The 19,514-nt window shown below is 37.1% G+C and overlaps 1 protein-coding gene across 1 annotated transcript; it reads left to right on the top strand.

Annotated features, from left to right (window-relative positions):
• Nucleotides 1-19,311, top strand: LOC142138290 (toll-like receptor 8). The gene is made up of 3 exons (XM_075194818.1): nt 1-110; nt 8,960-9,189; nt 15,762-19,311. Exon 3 carries the CDS (start codon nt 15,768-15,770, stop codon nt 18,906-18,908), a length of 3,141 nt encoding a protein of 1,046 aa, XP_075050919.1. The 5' UTR covers nt 1-110; nt 8,960-9,189; nt 15,762-15,767; the 3' UTR covers nt 18,909-19,311.
• The last annotated feature ends 203 nt before the right edge of the window (nt 19,312-19,514 follow it).

Raw genomic sequence — 19,514 nt, forward strand, 5'->3', positions numbered from 1 at the left:
ATCTAGTTGCATTCAGTCATTTGTGGATAACATTACAGTCAGTAAACGAAAGCTTTAATGCAATTTGAATCATTGGTCAGCAAGCACTGCGCAGAAGAATTGTAATACTGGTAAGCCATTTGATTATTTTTAAGTTTAGATACAAGAATGTTCATTCAGATTGTGGCAGACAATATTTAGGTGTTTTGCTTTAGAATTCTTCCTTTGTGAAAACTAATTTCTAGATTTGCATACAGTATTGTACTAAAAATACATTTTCTTTTTAAAATGTATGTCATTCAGTATGGAAGGCATGTGTCTATTGCTATATTTCCTTGTATAAAGAAAAACGAACAGAAGTTTAATTAATTAGAATGATGATTAAAAAGAACCATAAGTAAAGTGTGCTAGTTCTTTTGCATTGCTGGACAGCTGGTATAACCCCAATGACAAATTCAATGGAATCAATATAAAGTGTTAGGTTTCATTGTGTTGTATGAAGTGAAATTCACAGGTAATGTGTGCCTTAGGACTTATTTGTCCAATAAATCTGATTCAGTCATTGTTCCTTATTTATTATCGTTGCATATAGACTGCTGGGAAGAAAATGCATCTTGAGAAGAAAATATTATTTGCTTCTTAACTCTGTTTAGACTATAGCTTGTTGTGGTTTTTACTTTTACTGCAGGGACAAAAGCAGGCTTTCTCAGGGTGATTACATAGATTGTATTGTAAGCTTGCGAGCAGGGTTCTCTTACCTCTCTGTCTGTATGTATTACCCAGTATTGTCTTATCAATGTTTGTTCCTAATTGTAAAGCGCCACGGAATTTGCTGGCGCTATATAAATAAATGATGATGATGATTACATGTTTGCCTTTCGTCACAATATCTACATACAATATACATAGCAATGCATCATGTTGTGTTTTAAAAGACCAGAGACAGAAATATTGTTCTAACACATAGGGAATCCAACAATATGGAAATACCACTTGGTATTAATCTAATGACACAACATCACACATTACAAGTATCATCTCCAACAAACACACTTTACACTGTAGGCTAATTTCATAAATGTGTATTTTAGCCTAGGAAATGTATATGATATTTTTCCCCGTGCAAAGCAGGCAATGTAAGCACTGAATTTATCCTCTAGTCTAGAGTGTAAACTCATGAGCATGTAAACTCTCTACCCTCTGTGTTACAAACGCACCTTCTTTGCCACCCTCAAATGTACTTTTTTTTGTGTATGATTTGTTTTGTGTATGACTATTTATACACACTGTCTGGTGCTGCAGAGTTTTGTTGTACTTTACAAATAAACAATGATGATGATGTAACCAAAGCACTGATTCACAGGGAGAATGTAGCAGGGAAATATGTTTTGAGAATGAGTTACATTGTTTTCATATTTGCTACTTTGTTTTTGCAGCTTTTATATTATTATTTTTATTTATGCAGTATCACCATATAACACATTGCTTTTACAGAGAAATATGCATTATTCACATCAGTCCCTGCCCTACTGGAGCTTACAGTGTAAATTCTCTGCCATACAGACACACACTAGGGGGTATATTTACTAAACTGCAGGTTTGAAAATGTGGAAATGTTGCCTATAGCAACCAATCAAATTATCATTTTGTAGAATGTAAATGATAACTAGGATCTGATTTTCATTTTTTCAAACCCGCAGTTTAGTAGCTATACCCCCAGGTCCATTTTTGTCAGCAGCCAATTAACCTACCAAGATGTTTTTGCAATGTGGGAGGAAACTGGGGCACCTGGATAAAACCCAGAGAAACATGGGGAGAACATACAAACTCCACACAGGTAGTGCTCTGATCGGAATAAAACCCATTGCCCCAGCACTGTGGATTCTTGAGAACATGTATATAACTTTATCAAACACGTGTATCTGAGTCAGACTGATTTCAGTAAAACTGAAGGTAATTTATGATGCTGGAAGAAAGACATTCATCCTGTTGTGAAATTAGACAACTATTTATGCACCTGTTGTATTGTGTTTAATGCTTTTGTGCTGGGATTTTCCCAATGTGTCAAGTTATACACACAAGACCTTGCAAGTTTTTACATGTTCCCTTCCATGGGCTTTTGACAGGACATTTGGGCATGATAGATTAATTTCCTACCCAGGTTGAGTCATTACTAATCAAATTGGATAAAGTCCCTTTTTGCTTTCATAACAACAGTTGAGCCCACCTGTAAGACAAGATATAAAGGCAGTAATTAATTACCCATGTTATTTGGTGATTAATCTAGGCACACCTTCACAAATTGAAGAACACAGACATGTTTGTGTTTAATAAATGAAGACCAATAATTGTGCAAAATGTGTCTGAGTAGATTGATCATTTCAATTGGCATTTATGGAGTGAACCTAATTACAAAAACAGACATAATGGTGCAAAACAATAATTAGTGGTACTCTGTCTGATCCTAAATTACGCCACATGTTTATTTTCACAGATTTAGTGAGCTGAATAGGATGGCTATTTTTCAACGGTACAGAATATTTTTGGTCTTGTGCTACAGTAATTTCAGTTTCCTGTGAGTTATTTTTAGATCCCAGTGATAAATGCAAGCCTTATGTACATTAAGGTTTTTAATGTAAATTATAATATATACTATAGCTACCTTTACAACATTTACAGTTTGCACAATTTAAACTGTGCACTGTACTGTTGTAAACCTAACTAGAGTTATATAGCACAGAAGACAAAAATTTGTATATTCTTAAAAACACATCTATTTTATTAGGGTAAAACTATGCAAGGATCATTTGGATATTTTGGGATCGAAATACACCTATGTCATTAAAAATAAGAAACACATTTCCTATCAAGAGGTTGTGCTGTTTGGTAGAATTGAGTTAATTTATCCATCCAAAGTTGAATCAAACGTCTTGAATTAGGTTCAACAAATAATTTGGGAATTGAGCATCATTAGAATGAGATTTGGCAGACAAAAGATGCTCCCTGTAAAATCAGACCAATTACTATCAAGTACATGAAAAGGAACACATCACAATCGAATAGTCACCATCACGTGACCAGAGACTTAAAACTTAAAATAGTCTAACCAGTTTCACACAAAATCTTTCTGGCCGCATGAAAGAGAAACAGCCCACAGTATTTTCTGTGAATTTTGATTCCTTCACAGTTTTGCTTATTAAAGTTTCCCTGATGCAATCAATTATATTGCTGCTTATAATGCTCAGTCTATATACTGAACAGATTTGTTAGTTTACACAGACCTGTTTTTTATGAAAATAGTTACCACCGTAGGTGTGTGGTTCCAGATCATTCTCTTTTAACCTTGAAGAGCCAGGAAATTCCCTGTCTTTATAAATACCTGTCTTTAGTCATAAAAATACTACCGGGAACCAATTAAAAGTCCATCTGAATAGATATGCCTCTAGTCAGCCCCCTTATTGATTGCACTCAATGGAATATAATAGGTGAATAACATCTATATTTATCTTATGTATTGTACTAATCTATTTATTATCGAGAACTGCATTCTATGTATGGAAGAATTCACATTATCTTTTTAAATTGTATGCCAGTTTTTGGTATAAGGAAGACTTTCAAATGTATATGGGTTGAAAGTAAACACTAATTTTATTGCCCATAGTGTCACACTGTTATCACTTACACGCTAGTTTATAATATGCCATACTATATGTTTTCTTCCTTTATCACATAGTGAAGAAAGAAGGAATTATAGCTTGGAGTTGTATTTCATCACAAGACACAGTTTTATCAAGAAATCACATTTTATCCAAGTCTTTCTTAAAACAGATGTTGATGGACTTCTTGTACATTGAAGTTTGATGATATGTTGATTGATATTTGTAACAGAACTGTAGTGTCTCTGCCAATACTGTTAAATTCGCATTATAGTTTGTTAGGTGAGGTGGCACCTTTGGTAGGGGCTGGGTAGCATCTTTTCTTATTATTTTTGTCTATCTAAATGTATCTGATACTAGAAATGGTTGTTGCTGTTGGTTTACTTACTTCCCATTCCATTTTTTGGGAATGTACTTCTGTTTCTGTGCCTTTGCCGCATAGGAATTCTTTAGAAAAGTCCAAAATGACACACTTTCATATGCATATGCTTTTGATATGCATTTTAACTAGCATTAAAAGAATGCATGTCAAACACCAATGGGTATATAGCCATATTCTAATTCCACCACTTATTTGACTGTCTTATAAATGCCCCTTTTGTACTCATTTAAATACGGCAGTAGTTGTAATATAAAAGTATTTTTAGTATATTTTCCTGTAATTGTGACATAAAATTGTCTGTCTTATAATTATAAGTGCCTCGTTTTTTATATAATAAATACTGTGGGTAGGTATAATTTTTTCTACTTTTCTAATTTTCTTCGACAGAAAAATGGTCTGTCTCCAACAATCCCTTTTTCACTAAAATAGAGCAGTAGCTGTCGCTTAATTTTTTTTTTAAAGTTATTAAAATTGTGGAGAATAGTGGGGAAACATATGTGACAATTGCCATCCCCACTTTACCCTTTTCAAATACGCTTCCTCACAATTGTCCCCTTGTCACATGTGGCTCAAATTCCACCCCCCATAGGTACCTACCAGTTGTGGTGTCTGCTGAAGGAGGGTTGTGGTCTACACAGCAGCTTCTATCACTGTTGCTTCATAGAAAGGTACTTTGAGCAAAGTGCAGCAGCAGTAAGAGCTGTGTAGTGCAGTGCAACACTCTGAGCACTCCCTTAGTGGACATTGTAGCACAGTAGGAGTTGCAGGTAGGGGCAGATTGGGAGAGCAGTGTAAAGCTGAACAAACCTCCCAACTGTCCCAACAGTCAGGACAACGTCCTGATAATGTGGGACAGTTCCAAAATAGTGTGACACTCCCACCAGAATCAGGTGGCAGATTGAGCTACTCTCTCCTACCTGTCCCAGTATATTCTAGTAATACCCATGTCGCACACATTCCATTAACACTCTCTACACACATTAAAACCATCAAACACACACAGATTCCACTAATGCACCCACATACATTCCATTAATTCCACCACGCACATTACATTAATTGCATTACACACACTACATTAATACCCTCACCCATGTTACATTAATATCATCACATGTGTTAAATTAATGTTACACACATACATTTTATTAATACTCCACTACATGTTGGGAGCAGGCCTTGGAGCAAGTATCTGACATTACTCTTTGTATGATGTGCCTGATATACTTGGTCCGTGACTTGAAAAGGACTTTGGAATTGTACAACCTTTTAAGTATGATTCTGGTATGTATGTATTTATTCATACATTAATAAAACTTTTAAATTATTTTGTACCATGGAAGCACCCCCTTCTTTGATTTGTTTTTTGATTACTTGTGCTCCCTGTGGAGATCAGGTAAAGTGAAGGGGAGAACGTGGGGAACATTATCTTCTTGTGTATGAACATCAAACATCTAAAGCGACAAGATTGAAGACCTTTTTAAGTACTATTACTCATCTTTAAACCTTGGGACTTGTTTCCACAAAAGCCAGCTGTGCATTGCTATATCTAGTTTATTTAGTACTCCACTACACTTACCTGACATGCCTCTTGCACTATGGTGACATGTACTGAAACAGGATACGGGCTGGCCTGCGTAGAGGAAAGGGAGGTGTAGGAGCATCAGTGGAGGAAAGGGGGTCTGATTGGCTTTGATTGCCCTAAAAGGCAAGAATGAGAGGAGAAGTCGATAATTCAACACAGCTCTTTAACTTTGATGGCATAAACTATACAACAGAGGGGCACAGAAACAACATTGTAAATTGTAATATCTGGGACTCCAAAACACATCCCCATGTGCATGATAGTGAGGGATATGAAAGTGCCAAAGCAGCAGTGAATTTGTCACGTCCTGGCAATTTTCTTTCTTTTTGCCGATTTATTGTAGTAGCAATCTCTTCTACATAGATATCTACAGTTAGTTTCCCTGCCACTTGAATTGAGCAATTAACATTTTGGTAAAAAGACATTTAACATTTTTTCATTAGCCCCTTTGTTGCTGAAGCATTTCTTACCCCTGTGCTGATCACTTTTGGCCTAATCACATATTTATTTTTTGCCTGCTGTTCAAAAATGAATAGCAGGCTATAAATTAACAGAGTGCTTTCCTCTTTTAAATGACAGTAAGCCCAGCTTTCTAAGTGCCAGGGATAAGGCGATAGAGGCTCTAGAAGCCCATATCCATGGCATTTCTCATTGCTTTTAATAGACTGTATGCATGCATGCGCATGTTATGACACCATTGTGCATGCACATGCACGCTTCTAATGACAGAAAGGTTCCTTTCCCCCAGCATTATCACAGTGGGAAGTGATCTGTGGGTCTTCTTAACCTCTTAAATGCAGAGGATGAGTGGAGCTCATCTTTAGCACTTTAGGGGGTCATGTAGAGGATGAGTCCCACTCATCCTTAGCACTCAAGGGCTTAATATAACTCAAGACTTATAGGATGTACGAATTCTGCTATAGCTGTTTTCGCTTTCTCATAAACCATCTCCATTTACTTTAGGGTTCTTAAGTAGCTATGAAGTGAAGTAATTGGCTAAGCCAAAGGCTTATACTGGCGTATTATCTAACAAGAAATCGTCCACGCTAATTCCGGGAAATTAGTTGTTAATCCTTTTTTAGGTGTCCTCTGTAGTTGAGGTGGTTCTTTGAGGATTCACAACACTAGCTCCAGCTGTCAGATAACTATTCACAATAACAGCTACAACTACCTTTTCTCAATTCCTGTAATCAGCACTCCTGCAATCAGCAATCAAGCTAGTGACATCACCTGGACTACTGCACAGCTCTCCCTACTCTGCAATCTGCCCTTCAGTGAAAAGGTTAATTCAATCAGAACAGTTTATCTCACCTGTTTATAGCTTTTATATGTCCGTCACTTCTACCAAACTTTTGCAGAAGTTTTTATCTCTCTGCTTGTTATGTTTGAACAACTAACACTGAAAGAGCAATTGGATAGGTAGGATGAGAACCCGGATAGGACAGTGTCCTGAAGACCTAGGGACTGTAGCATTGTCAAATGAGGCAGAGAGATCCAGGAGAATTAGAAGCGAGTAATGGTCTTTAGATTTAGCAGTGATCAACTCATTGACAACCTTTGTCAGTGCAGTCTCTGTGGAATGTTGGGAACGAAAGCCTGACTAAAGATGGTCTAATAGGTTGTGTGAGGAAAGAAAGTGTGGGAGGAGAGTGTAGGCAATTCTCTCGAGCATCTTGGAGGGACTTGGGAGCTGACAGATGAGACAGTAATTTGAGAGAGAGTTTGTGACTGAATTTTGATTTTTCAGAATAGATGTAATCACTGCATGCATGCATAATGACGGAAAGTTACCAATAGAGAGAGAGAGATTACAGATTTTAGTTATGTTTGGGATGACCACAGGAGACAGAGATCTAATGATTTATGAGGGTATAGGATTAAAAAGACAGGTTGTAGAATAGGAATATAAGAAAAGAGTAGATACTTCATCTTCATTTGGGGGTTAAAATAAAGAGCTGGTGTCTTATCAATTTTATCAATCTTGTTCTTGAAGTAGGATGCAAAATCTTGGGAACTGACAGTACTCAGACAGTGGGAGGGTTGAGTAAAGATTTAAATGTGTTAAAATGGCATTAGAAGAATGGGGTTAGAAGCCTGAGCAGAGATGAAAGATAAGAAGTATGCATATACAGCAGTGTCCAGAACATTTTGATAGGAGTGGTAGATAGCAGTATATGTGAGGAAATCATTAGACGTACGACATTTACGCCAATGATCTGCTTTGCGAGAAAATCTATGAAGATGTCCTATTACTTTAGTGTGCCATTGCTGACATCAAAGTGGATGCGGAGTATGAAAAGTAGCTGGAGCCATTTGACCAATGGCTATTGCTAGGATTTGGTGAAAATGTGGTATTGCCATATTAGGAGGGAATATAAATTGGGCAGAGAAGTGTAAAACTGTTAAAAATTAAGATTTCTGCAGGTATAAAGGAGGCTTGGTAGAGTTTGACAGCAGAGAGGTTAAAGTACTGGGGGAAAGCTTGTAGCTGATAAAGATGGGAAAGACGTGTTAAGGAAATCAGAAACCTGGCATAGTCTAGATAAAACAAGATCAAGGAGGTGGCCATAACAATGAGTAGAGGAATCAGTCCACTTGGGGAGGCCGAGGGGGGAAGTTAAAGATAGTCGTTTGGATGCACAAGTACATATGTCCCCTTTGGCATATTGCCTATGCTTTCTCCCATCAGTGGTGTTGGTAGTTTTAGTAAAAGAGTTGGCTTGGTGGTTGTGGTGAGCTACCACATCAATCTTATATTGACATGAGTCTAGCCCATGCTGCCCTAAATTTTTTTCTTTTTAATAAACTTTTTTTTAAACTTTTTTTTAGGTGGTTTCTTTTCTAGCAGTACTAGAGAAAGTGTAAATATAAAAGAAGTGGTGATCATAAGCTTCAGCTTATAATAGAGGAGTTCACCTGGACTTTAGGGGAGTCCCTTTCTTTTCTCCTATGAGCTCCCAGAATATTCTTGTTGGGCCTCCATTTCCTTGAACAGGAAATACCTGTTTTCTCCATTTAGGTTTCACTGCTTTTAAGCGGGATTTACCTAATAATGGAAACACTCCCTACATGGCACAGTCCTTTCCTGTTCCAGTTAAATCGGGTTGTATCAGATGTGTATCTTCACTGTATGAGGGAATCCCAGATAAATAACAACTGTACTGGTCAACAGCTGATTTGCACTTTTATTGAATCGAAGTGGCCCCTCCAACAACTGTATGTTGGCGCAAGGGGCCCCATACATTATAAAAAATATTGAGAAAAATGATTTTCAAAAATATACTAATAAAATTTGAATAACGAAAAATACATTTGTAACTAAATATTTTTAACTAATAATGTTTATTTCCTCCCCAGGCCCGTATTATATGTGAACGGATCTGCACCCCACTCGTGACCCACTGTATCAACAGCTACCATTCACAAGGGATGCTCTAAACAAATGGTCAAATCCACCATGCTTCTTATAACAGACAACTAAAGCAACTGAAACCAGTGACTCTGTGACGTCTGCTTCAGACTACGAGTTCCACTTTAAGTCCAAACACCTTTCTGTACACAATTTGGAAATTTCGTTAGACTCATAGGTATGTAAAGCTATGAAATACTGGCACCCTTGCACATTTTCAAATAACTCACAGTTTCCTCTAAACATAAAGTGATATTAACAACAGTATTTGGTCTCCACAATTCTCTCTAAATATTATAGAACTTTTGTTTTTTTTATTCTGAATGTAATCCCTTTTAATCATAAAATTAAAGGAAATGACAGTTACAAAATTATTGATGCCCTAGACGTAATATTTGGTAGCACGACCTTTAGTCAAAATGGCCATAATCAACCTCTTCCTATAGCAATGGATTACTTCTCTGTACCTCTTTACTTGAAGCTTGGTCCACTCTTCTTGTGCAATCTGCTCCACTTCTCATAGATTTGAAGGGTGCTTGTATGACAGTTGAAAAAGGTGTATACTTCTTTCTAAGATGTAAGTTGATGGAAGGAAGAGATGTAAGTTGATGGAAGGAAGTTCAGTATGTGACACTTGTAACAGAATAATAATAATACTGTTGAATTCAGCTGTACCAGCTAGATGAAGTAGGTAAAGCTGGTGCTTCATTGTGGAGTTGGAAAGTTTTATGATCTTGGTGACTGAGTGTCCAGATCTCTACTGGTTTGTTCCAGTTTTTTGTATTCCTGGAAATTATATTTCCTGTTTGTCCTCATTGTGGTATGTCCTACTCCTTCTATTTCATTATGCTAACCAGGCTCAGTGAATAGACAGCCACACTTACATAGCAACCATCTGTACATGGTCCTCAGGCCCAGAGACTATAGCAGCAACAGAATGGACACAGAGGAACATCCATTAGCTGGGCACAGATATGAATCTCTATTTGTGCTTCTTTCTTTGATTTCACCTTCTGTTATTTTTTAAGCATATACAAGGAGACTGTTGTTCTGTACAAGTTGATCAACAGTATCAAAGGATGGAGTTGAATTCTATATCTCACAAGGCACCAATATCTCTAGAAGGGCTTTTCTCACGGCTATGCAGTGTCTTGTGATTGTATCAAGTAATCACTGCTATAAGGGTTGCAGTGCCATAAAGCAGCCAGTTGTGGTCGGCAGACTGGACACTATTTCAAAGGATCTATATCAACTGAAACTTGGTACATCTTTGGAGCCACAGATTTTTCAGATGCCAGTGGCCTTTCATCCTGATCTCCCGCTTCTGACTTCTGACTGATGCAGGTTCTTCTTCTTGACTTCTACTCTGTATTAAGGGGGTTAGAGGTATGAGAGATCATCATTTATTTATATAGTGCCATCAAATTCCATAGTGCTTTACAATTGGGCACAAACATAGTAATAGACAATACTTGGTAATACAGACAAAGAGGTGAGAAGGCCCTACTCATAAGCTTACAATCTATAAGAGATTGGGTTTCCCATTAGACCTACCTCTCCTATTTGAGTAATCTTGCTTATATAAGCTTTATTAGACTGATTATGCACATTCCAGTGAAGTGGCTCACTCTCTTGTTTTAGTGTTTGGATTCCTTTCCTCTATTCCACCCTTCTGGTATAGTAAGACACTGTCAGCTATTGGCAGGCTTTGAACGTGCTGGGTTCTCTGACAGATTTTTTCAGAGTATATTTAGGACTGGAAGGCAGCTGGTCATTCCAAAGGTGAGTACATTTTTAACCCTCTGATAGTACTGAGAGTTTGGTAGCAAAAAATACTTTGTGTCTTACAATGTTTACACTTACCAATATAAGCACATTTTGTAGCTAACTTGCAGGGAGGCTACGGAGTGGACAAATGACTTGTCTGCACTGGGATCCATAAGAGTTTCCACATGTATATAAGCTAACTGGTTTTTAGTTGTCCAAACATGGTTTCAAGGGTATGTGTAATTTTCAAACAGGCATTCTAGGCTTGGTCAGACCAACTCTAAGTCCCTTAATATGGGTCCAAGAAATAGCTAACTCAATTAGCCAACTGCAGAGTTCAACCTTGGCATGTTGTGACATCCCTTGTGTTTTGTCCCAAAAAAAAGTCCCTTTCCTTAACATGAAGTTGTTCTAAAACGATTAATAGTTAATTCTGCAGAGTATTAAAGTTTGGCGATTGTGCTGCAATTGTCAGCAAAGTAGGGTACTGTTCCACCAGTCTGCCTAATTAGGTACTTTTAGCTGGGTTTCTTTTGTCAGGAACCAGATCAAAATCCCACTATCGAAATTTAATTTCAAATTAATTTCCTTGTCTGTAGACAGAACACAAAACTGAAAAATGGCTTCAAATCAGCAACATAACTTAAACTTAATTTCTCATAAGAAGTAAAGTGTGACTACAGGCACACCTTCTATTTCTGTAACACAAACAGAGTTGTTTAACACACACAAATGTATATTCTGCTACTCCCTGGGGTCTGCAGCTGCCTATAAAGAATAAGTGAACGCCATCCTTTTTCAGTCAGCCTTCCTTCTAGGAAACTGTAATTAACAGAAAGAAGACTACCGAGGACTCCATTAAGCTCAAACAAGGAGCTGGAAGACCTAAGATGCAGCTCCAGATCGCAGCATGCACAAAACCTGAAACCGACCAAACAAGTCATAAAGGTCACTTTGCTACACAAGGATTAAATAAGAGCATAAATCTGAAGAGCAGAAAGCACTCTGCTATACCCCCTTTCTCCACTTTATACTGCCTCTAGGTTGTTTTGCTCCTCTTTTCCATGGAACCCTGGTCCCTTTTGCGCTAGAGATTGGGAGAGGGATTGAAATTGAAGATAACTGACAGTTGGTCCCTTCTCCAGTTCAAGGCTGTTGATCCTAAGACAATGGGCTTACTGGATTTAAATAAATTAATTTATTCAGTAACTAGATCAGAGTGAAGGCATAGCAGAATGAAAGGTTAAACCTTCCCAGTTTGTTAGACATGGGTCTTGTTTATTGGAGAGGTATCATGAGGCACACTTGAGTGTGACTAGGCTACAACAAGACAGGTGTAAATTACTAGCTGGTGGGAAAGAGGGGTGCCAGGAGGCTTGTCCTTTATTATATAACCTGGTAAACCTATATCTCCACAGCATGTTCTGGTACATGTTTGTATTTTCACTTGGTGCTCTATTTAAACCTTTTTAACCCTTAACTGGAGCATGAGCAACCAGCTTTCTATGTTGTTCTATTTATTCTGTCTGATTCTACCAACTCAGCTTGTTCTGACCTCGCGTGTATATGAACCTGACCTTGGCTTGTTAGCCATTAATGAAACTGTCCTCCCCACCCTTACCTTGGATTTGAATTATAAAAAATTATATTAACACTATATAAAGTGACAAAGAAAAATGAAAATTGTGCTCAAAAGTATTTCAATATCTTCATATCTATTACAAGCCTGTTAGACAGGCTGGGAAAGGGTAGATGTTTATATCTATTTCATATGTCATGTTTGTCAAATTTATATAACATATAAGTCAATTATTATCATATTGGTATGGTATCATTCAATTAGGCGATTCCCATAATCAAAATGTCTGTAAGATGTATTACTACATAATAAGTGTAAACTTATCTTCTTTTGTAAGTCAATGTTGTAAAATGCCCCATGTATTTTAACATTGTATGCTGCTTGGTAAATTTTCAAACCATCACCAAAATTATCCATTTACTGCTTACATTTTAGAGCCTTTCTATATTCTGCTATTATACATGTATTAATTCTGTAGTAATAGGTTTTCAATTAATTTGTGTATGCAGTCTTATTCTTATGCATGTTTTAAATGGCTTTGTTCTCAGCTGCATATGCATAAATGTTTTTAGATTTAATGCTGTGTATTGCTAATAATTAATTTAGCAAATACAAATGTGACACATCACCATTGTCAATGCACTTGTGATTATATATGTGCTGACTGGGAGCACAGCATTTATTCTATCGGTAAAAACGCTTGATTTCCTAGAAAAGTCTGGTGATACCTGTAGATTGTTATTAGCATTGTGCTTCATCTAGATCCATGGACACTGATAAATATATATATATATATATATATATATATACATATATATATTTATAAGTGAAAAGACAACGGCGCTCAGTGTAACACAGAAATTGAAGTGAACAAACGTGCTGAAAATATTAAATAATCACATACAGTAGGCTGCTTCGCTTCCAAAACATCCAATTGCAGATGCAAAACCTAAATACATAAAAAAAAAGAGAGGAAAGCGCCAAACATAGTGTGATACTGTTAATTTCAATTTCAAGTGTACAGAAAATGACAATGACATGCAGGAGATGCTGTCTGTGTCCCAAAAAATTTAGGATCATTTTTCGAGATTCTGCAACAGCATGTAGGAGAATGCAGCAGCTGCAAGAAGATTAGAATTTGAGGGGGGGATGTACTTTAGTCCAGCGAAGTAGTCACCTGTGAAGAGAGTGCAGACACGGTTAGCTTGAATCAAGTGATTGCTTTAATTATACTTTTTGAGCAGCAGCTAGAGAAATTGAAGGAGGAAGTTAAACTAAGCAAATCCGCCAACTATATTGTAATTGTAGATTAAGGACTTAATTCACTTCGCCAGGATCCAAGAGCTATCAAAATCTTGTAATGACATCTCCTCCTTCAGTTTCTCTGGCAACTGCTTCTCGGAAAAAACTTTTGCTTTCCCAAGACACCCAGTGGTGATGCAGATGAGTCAGCATTTTGACATTTGCTCTGCTCTAAAAGAATTGCCCAAAAATCGTGCCAGCTCTGCCATAAAATTAACTACAAATTCCATGAGGAAGGCCATTATCGGCAATTACATCAAAGTACACAGACTTCTGTGATGGTGGATTCCAGCGGGGATAAATTAGTATTGAGTATGATGTACACAATGATGAGGGTGAATATGGTGACAGTGTAGATTGCAGGTGCTGAAATCTAACTAAGAGAAGAGAGCTACCTGATGCTGGTATGCCTGGTAATATTTTGTGTAGAATGGTATCTTGGCAATTTTATGTTTTTCTACAGTAAACTTTTACCTTTTTTTTAGAGAGGTTTTGTTTTCTTTAAAAAGGTACAAGCTTCTTATTTACAATTTTGTTTCCCTGACTTTAAATCACTATGCACTTGAACATAGGCTTTAGCACATGAGGTAGAGGGATTAGTATCCTCATGACTGAGAATGGAGAGTGACAACAGCAATGTCACCTCTCCTGTTTCTGTATGAGCTATGGCACTTTATAATGTCACTGGGGACTTTGGAGAACACGGACAGCCCTATTATTACAATTTCTGTTTCAGCACTGAACCCTTCCCCTCTCCTGTTTCTGAGTGAGCTATGGTACAGTAAAATGTAACTGCAGATTTAGACCAAGCCAGCCAGACCTATAATTTCTATTTCAGCAATGACTCTTAGCAATGGAGCCCTCCTCTTTGTCTGTTACCTATATAGCGCAGTAGAATTTACCTGCAAATTCAGAAGACAAGCCTGCTAGCCCTCCTATTTGTATTTCAGCAATGACTCTTAGCAATGGAACACTCCTCTTTGTCTGTTTCCTATATAACACTTCTGAATTTGCCTGTAAATACAGAAGAAAAGAGTGCAAGGACTAGTATTTGTATTTCAACATTGACAATTAGCAATGGAGCAACGCAGATCTCCTTTTTGTGTTACCTATATAACACAGTAGAATTGGACTGCAGAATTACACAAACCCTGCCAGTACTAGTATTTGTATTTTTCTGCAATGATATTTAACACTGGAGCTATGGAGTTCTCCTGAATGTCATTGATTACTTTAACACTGCTACCACCCTCCTCTTGTAATTCTATAACTTTGCCTGCCCAACTGCTCTACACTCTCTGCTACCCCTTCTGTGTCCCCCTCTCAAATGGCGATAGATCGCTATGGAGGGCGGTATTTATAGATTCCAAAACTCCAGAAAATCCGACGATGTCACGATGATGTTTTGCCTCGTTTTCGATTCCGAAAAAGCGCGAAAGTACCGAGCCGACTCGGCTCGGTACTCTGATCCCCTAAGTTCCGGTATGTTTGGTTTCTGAGGAACCCAGCCTGAGCATCTCTAGTTTATTCCTGTCTGATAGAGACCATTCCTCTCACTGCCAACTTCCGCTCTCTGCCTGAGGTAATCCCTCTTCCTCTCAACTGCCGCTCTTCCAGAATCTCTAACTTTTTTAACTGCTTCATCACAAGCTCACCTTCCCCATTGCATGCTGGGACATGCTGTTCTCTGCCTACAGTGGAGGTATCTAAAATACATGTGCGGCCTGCTCAGGTCGCCAGTGCTACACTTATTTATTTAGAACTTTACAGGTTGACCAGAAAATCTTATCCTGCATTGAGCAATATTAACACAGGAACAAAACAAGTTGTGTTTAGGTGAATAATCTGTATTTGCACAGACCTGTGCATATTGTGTCTACAATGTATCCATAACTTTTCTGACTGCTTCCGTGTGGCTATCTTTTCCAATATTTGATGCTCTGCTATATATTTTGTCATTTCTTCTTTCTTATTACTGATTAACTATTTACACAATTCTAAATGTACTACTGATTGCTGAAGTGTCTTACTGTTTTACAAATGCATCATAAAAAGTGTTTGATGATCGTAATGATTTGGTCTAATGTTTTGATCTTTTTCAGGACAAAATGTTAAGCTCTTTGAAGAGTCATTTCTCCATAATGCTGATAATCTCTGGCTTTCTTGGATTTTGCATTGCAACATCAACAAACAAGACCATCCCATGCTCTATTTTAGAAAATAACACCTCAGTAGTTTTTGACTGCAGTGCACGCAGTCTGAAAACAGTACCCTCTCCTACAATCTATATGTCAAATAATGTAGTACTACTTTTAAGTCAAAATCTCATACAGACCATATATAAACCCACTTTTCAGTATTGGCCGAATCTTACAAAAATAGATTTATCCTGGAATCACTATTCAAAGGCAAGAATGGACAATCCCAATAGATGCAAAAGAGGTCTAGAGATCAACAACGAAACATTTTCAAATCTAACAAAGCTGGAACAGTTAATCATTGATCACAATTTTTTATGTGAAATCCCTTCTGGATTGCCAGACACTATAACATTATTGAGTTTGCAGTATAACAACATTTTCTGGATCACCAGGAAAAATTTCACTAGACTCAAAAATCTGCAGAAACTGTATCTGGGCCATAATTGTTACTATGGTAATCACTGTGATGGGGTATTTGATATTGAAAATGGAGCGTTTGCTGAGCTCAATGAATTAACTGTGCTTAACCTCTCATTTAACAACTTAACCAATGTGCCTCCTCAACTGCCATCATCGTTGAGGGAACTTTTCTTAAGCAATAACAGGATAAAATTCATTCACATAGATGACTTTGAAAACCTGGTTAACCTAGAAATTCTTTTTTTGAGTGGAAACTGTCCAAGGTGCTTTAATGCTCCATATCCGTGTGAACCATGCACTGGAAAATCTTCGATTGAAATACATGCAAATGCTTTTCAGAACCTCAAAAACTTGACTATGCTTCATTTAGGAAGCACATCTCTGAGTTTCATACCAAAAACATGGTTTCAAAACACAACTCAGTTAAAAGTACTGAATCTTCAACTAAATTACTTAGTGAATGAAATTGCAACAGGCGAGTTTTTATTTTACTTACCTTCCTTAGAAATACTTGACTTGTCTTTTAATTACAAATTCAGATCCTATCCAAATAATATTAACATTTCAGACAATTTTTCCAGATTAGTTTCCCTTAGGGAGCTGCATATGCAAGGCTATGTCTTTAAAGAAATGACATCCCAAAATTTGGCTCCTCTCACAAAGTTAAACAATTTAAAAATTTTAAACTTTGGAGTGAATTTCATTAGGCAAGTTGATTTTAAAGTGTTTGAGAAATTTCCAAATTTAGACATAATTTATTTGTCTGAAAATAGAATAACACCATTTTCTGAGAGTACCAATAGAAGCAAAACATTGGAAGCATTTTACAATAATCAGTTAAAGTCTATAGGGTCTTATTTTTCATATAATGTTTTAGATGATCATACCAAAATCTCTCCAGCAATTATTACTCCATTCAACAAGCTTGTGAAACCCCAATGTAGCATATATGGCAAAACATTAGATCTCAGCTTAAATAGTATTTTTTTCATTGATCCAGATGAATTCCGTTCATTTTCGGATGTAGTTTGCTTAAATTTGTCTTCCAATGGCATTGGTCAGGATTTAAATGGAACAGAATTTATCTATTTGCCAAACCTAAAATACTTAGATTTGTCATACAATAAATTAGATTTTGCTTCCTTGAGTGCATTTCAGGAACTGAAACACTTGAAGGTTTTGGATGTGAGTTATAACAAGCATTATTTTATTGTAGAAGGTGTTACTCATCATCTCAAGTTCATTGAAAATCTTCCCAATCTTACAATTTTAAACTTAAGCTGGAATGAAATTTCCACTCTAACCGACTCCCAAATTGAAAGTAAATCTTTGATAGAGTTAAGGTTTGCGGGAAACCGTTTGAATATTTTGTGGAGAAATGGTGACATGCGCTACATAGATATTTTTAAGAACTTTATCAATCTGTCTCTGCTTGATATCTCGCATAACAAACTCCAAACAATACCTGATGATGCACTTAGTAACCTGTCCAAAAATCTTTCTGTGTTGTATCTAAATAATAATGGTTTGGTGTTTTTTGGGTGGAAAATTTTGAGAAACTTTCAAAAACTGAAGGTTCTTGACCTAAGTCACAATAAGATAACAATGATAATAGGACATTTGAGCAATTATACAGACTCTTTGGAGACACTTATAATTAATCACAACATGATTCAAACTTTGGCAGAATCATTTCTTAGCGGTGTTAGCAGTCTTAGTAACCTTGATTTAAGCTTCAATAGTATTCAGAGTATAAATAAGTCAATATTTTTGTCTGGGAATGATAACTATTTGAAAGTTTTAAGTTTAAAAGGAAACCCGTTTGATTGCACTTGTGACATCATTGACTTCATAATGTGGATCAATAGCAATAATGTCACAATACCACGGCTGGCTACTGACGTCACTTGTGCCACTCCAGAAAATTGGAATAAGCGAGGAATCATCCATTTTGATATACATGCTTGCAATGTGGACACTATAGCTCTGCTACTGTTTCTGATGTTTCTTTTTGTAATTGTTCCTATGACTGCTTTGCCAATTATGAAACATTTATTTTACTGGGATGTATGGTACATATACCATTGGTGTGTGGCAAAGTTGAAATTTAACAAAGTCCGTAATTCAGAAAGTCTATATGATGCATTTATCACTTATGATGAGACAGATCCAGCTGTCAGCGACTGGGTTTTTAATGAACTATGTGACCAGTTGGAGGACAGAGGCGAAAAACATGTACTTCTCTGCTTAGAAGAAAGAGATTGGGAGCCGGGAAAAGCTGTTATTGATAATATTGTGCAAAGTATTAACCAAAGTAAAAAAACTTTATTTGTTCTTACCAAAAAATATGTAAAAAGTGGAAAGTTCCGAACAATATTTTACTTGGCCATGCAAAAACTGATGGATGAGAATATGGACGTGATTGTCATCGTACTACTGCAACCCGTTCTTCAACATTCTCAGTATCTGAGGCTCAGGAAAAAAATATGTAAAAGTTCCATTTTGGAGTGGCCCAAAAATCCCCATGCGGAATACTTATTTTGGCAAAGAATGAAACATGTTTTACTGACAGAAAACTTTACCCGATACAATAAACTGTACACTGATTCTATTGCTATGTATAAGTAAAATAACATTAAAATTACACTGACTAACACAAAATGTGGTGCAAAATATCTGTGTCACTGCATTAGTGAGAAGCAAGGCGTGATGAATATATTATATATCACAGTGCTGACAGGCTGAGTTAAGTGACAGGTGTTGAATACCTTGGAACTAACTAACTAAATTGTAACACAAGTGCACCTGGATGGTCAGCCCAGTGCACTAAGGTGAATGCCTACTCTCCAATTCCTGGAGAATCCTCTGCAAAAGTTTAAATGGCACATAAAAGTTCAGCCTCCTGCCAATTTCAGTAAAATATTAATTTCAGTTTTTCTTCTAAAATGCATCCAAGCTTAGTATTAGTTTAGGCTTAAATAATGAGAGTAGTGGGTTATTGCAGTGGCAGACACTATGGGTGATCGCCCCACCTATTTACTTAGCAAGAGAGTGTGTTACTATTAACTAGAGATGGGCGGGTCCGGTTCTCCGAGAACCGAACCCACCCGAACTTTGGGTATCCGAGTACCGAGCTGAGCAGCTCGGTACTCTCCCGCCAATTCCGAATCCAAATCGAGGCCGAACGTCATTGTGACGTCGTCGGATCTCGGGACTCGGTTCTCGCGATACTTC

This window comes from Mixophyes fleayi, chromosome 2 (genome assembly GCF_038048845.1).
Source record: "Mixophyes fleayi isolate aMixFle1 chromosome 2, aMixFle1.hap1, whole genome shotgun sequence".
In the NCBI taxonomy this organism is placed as follows: Eukaryota; Metazoa; Chordata; class Amphibia; order Anura; family Limnodynastidae; genus Mixophyes; species Mixophyes fleayi.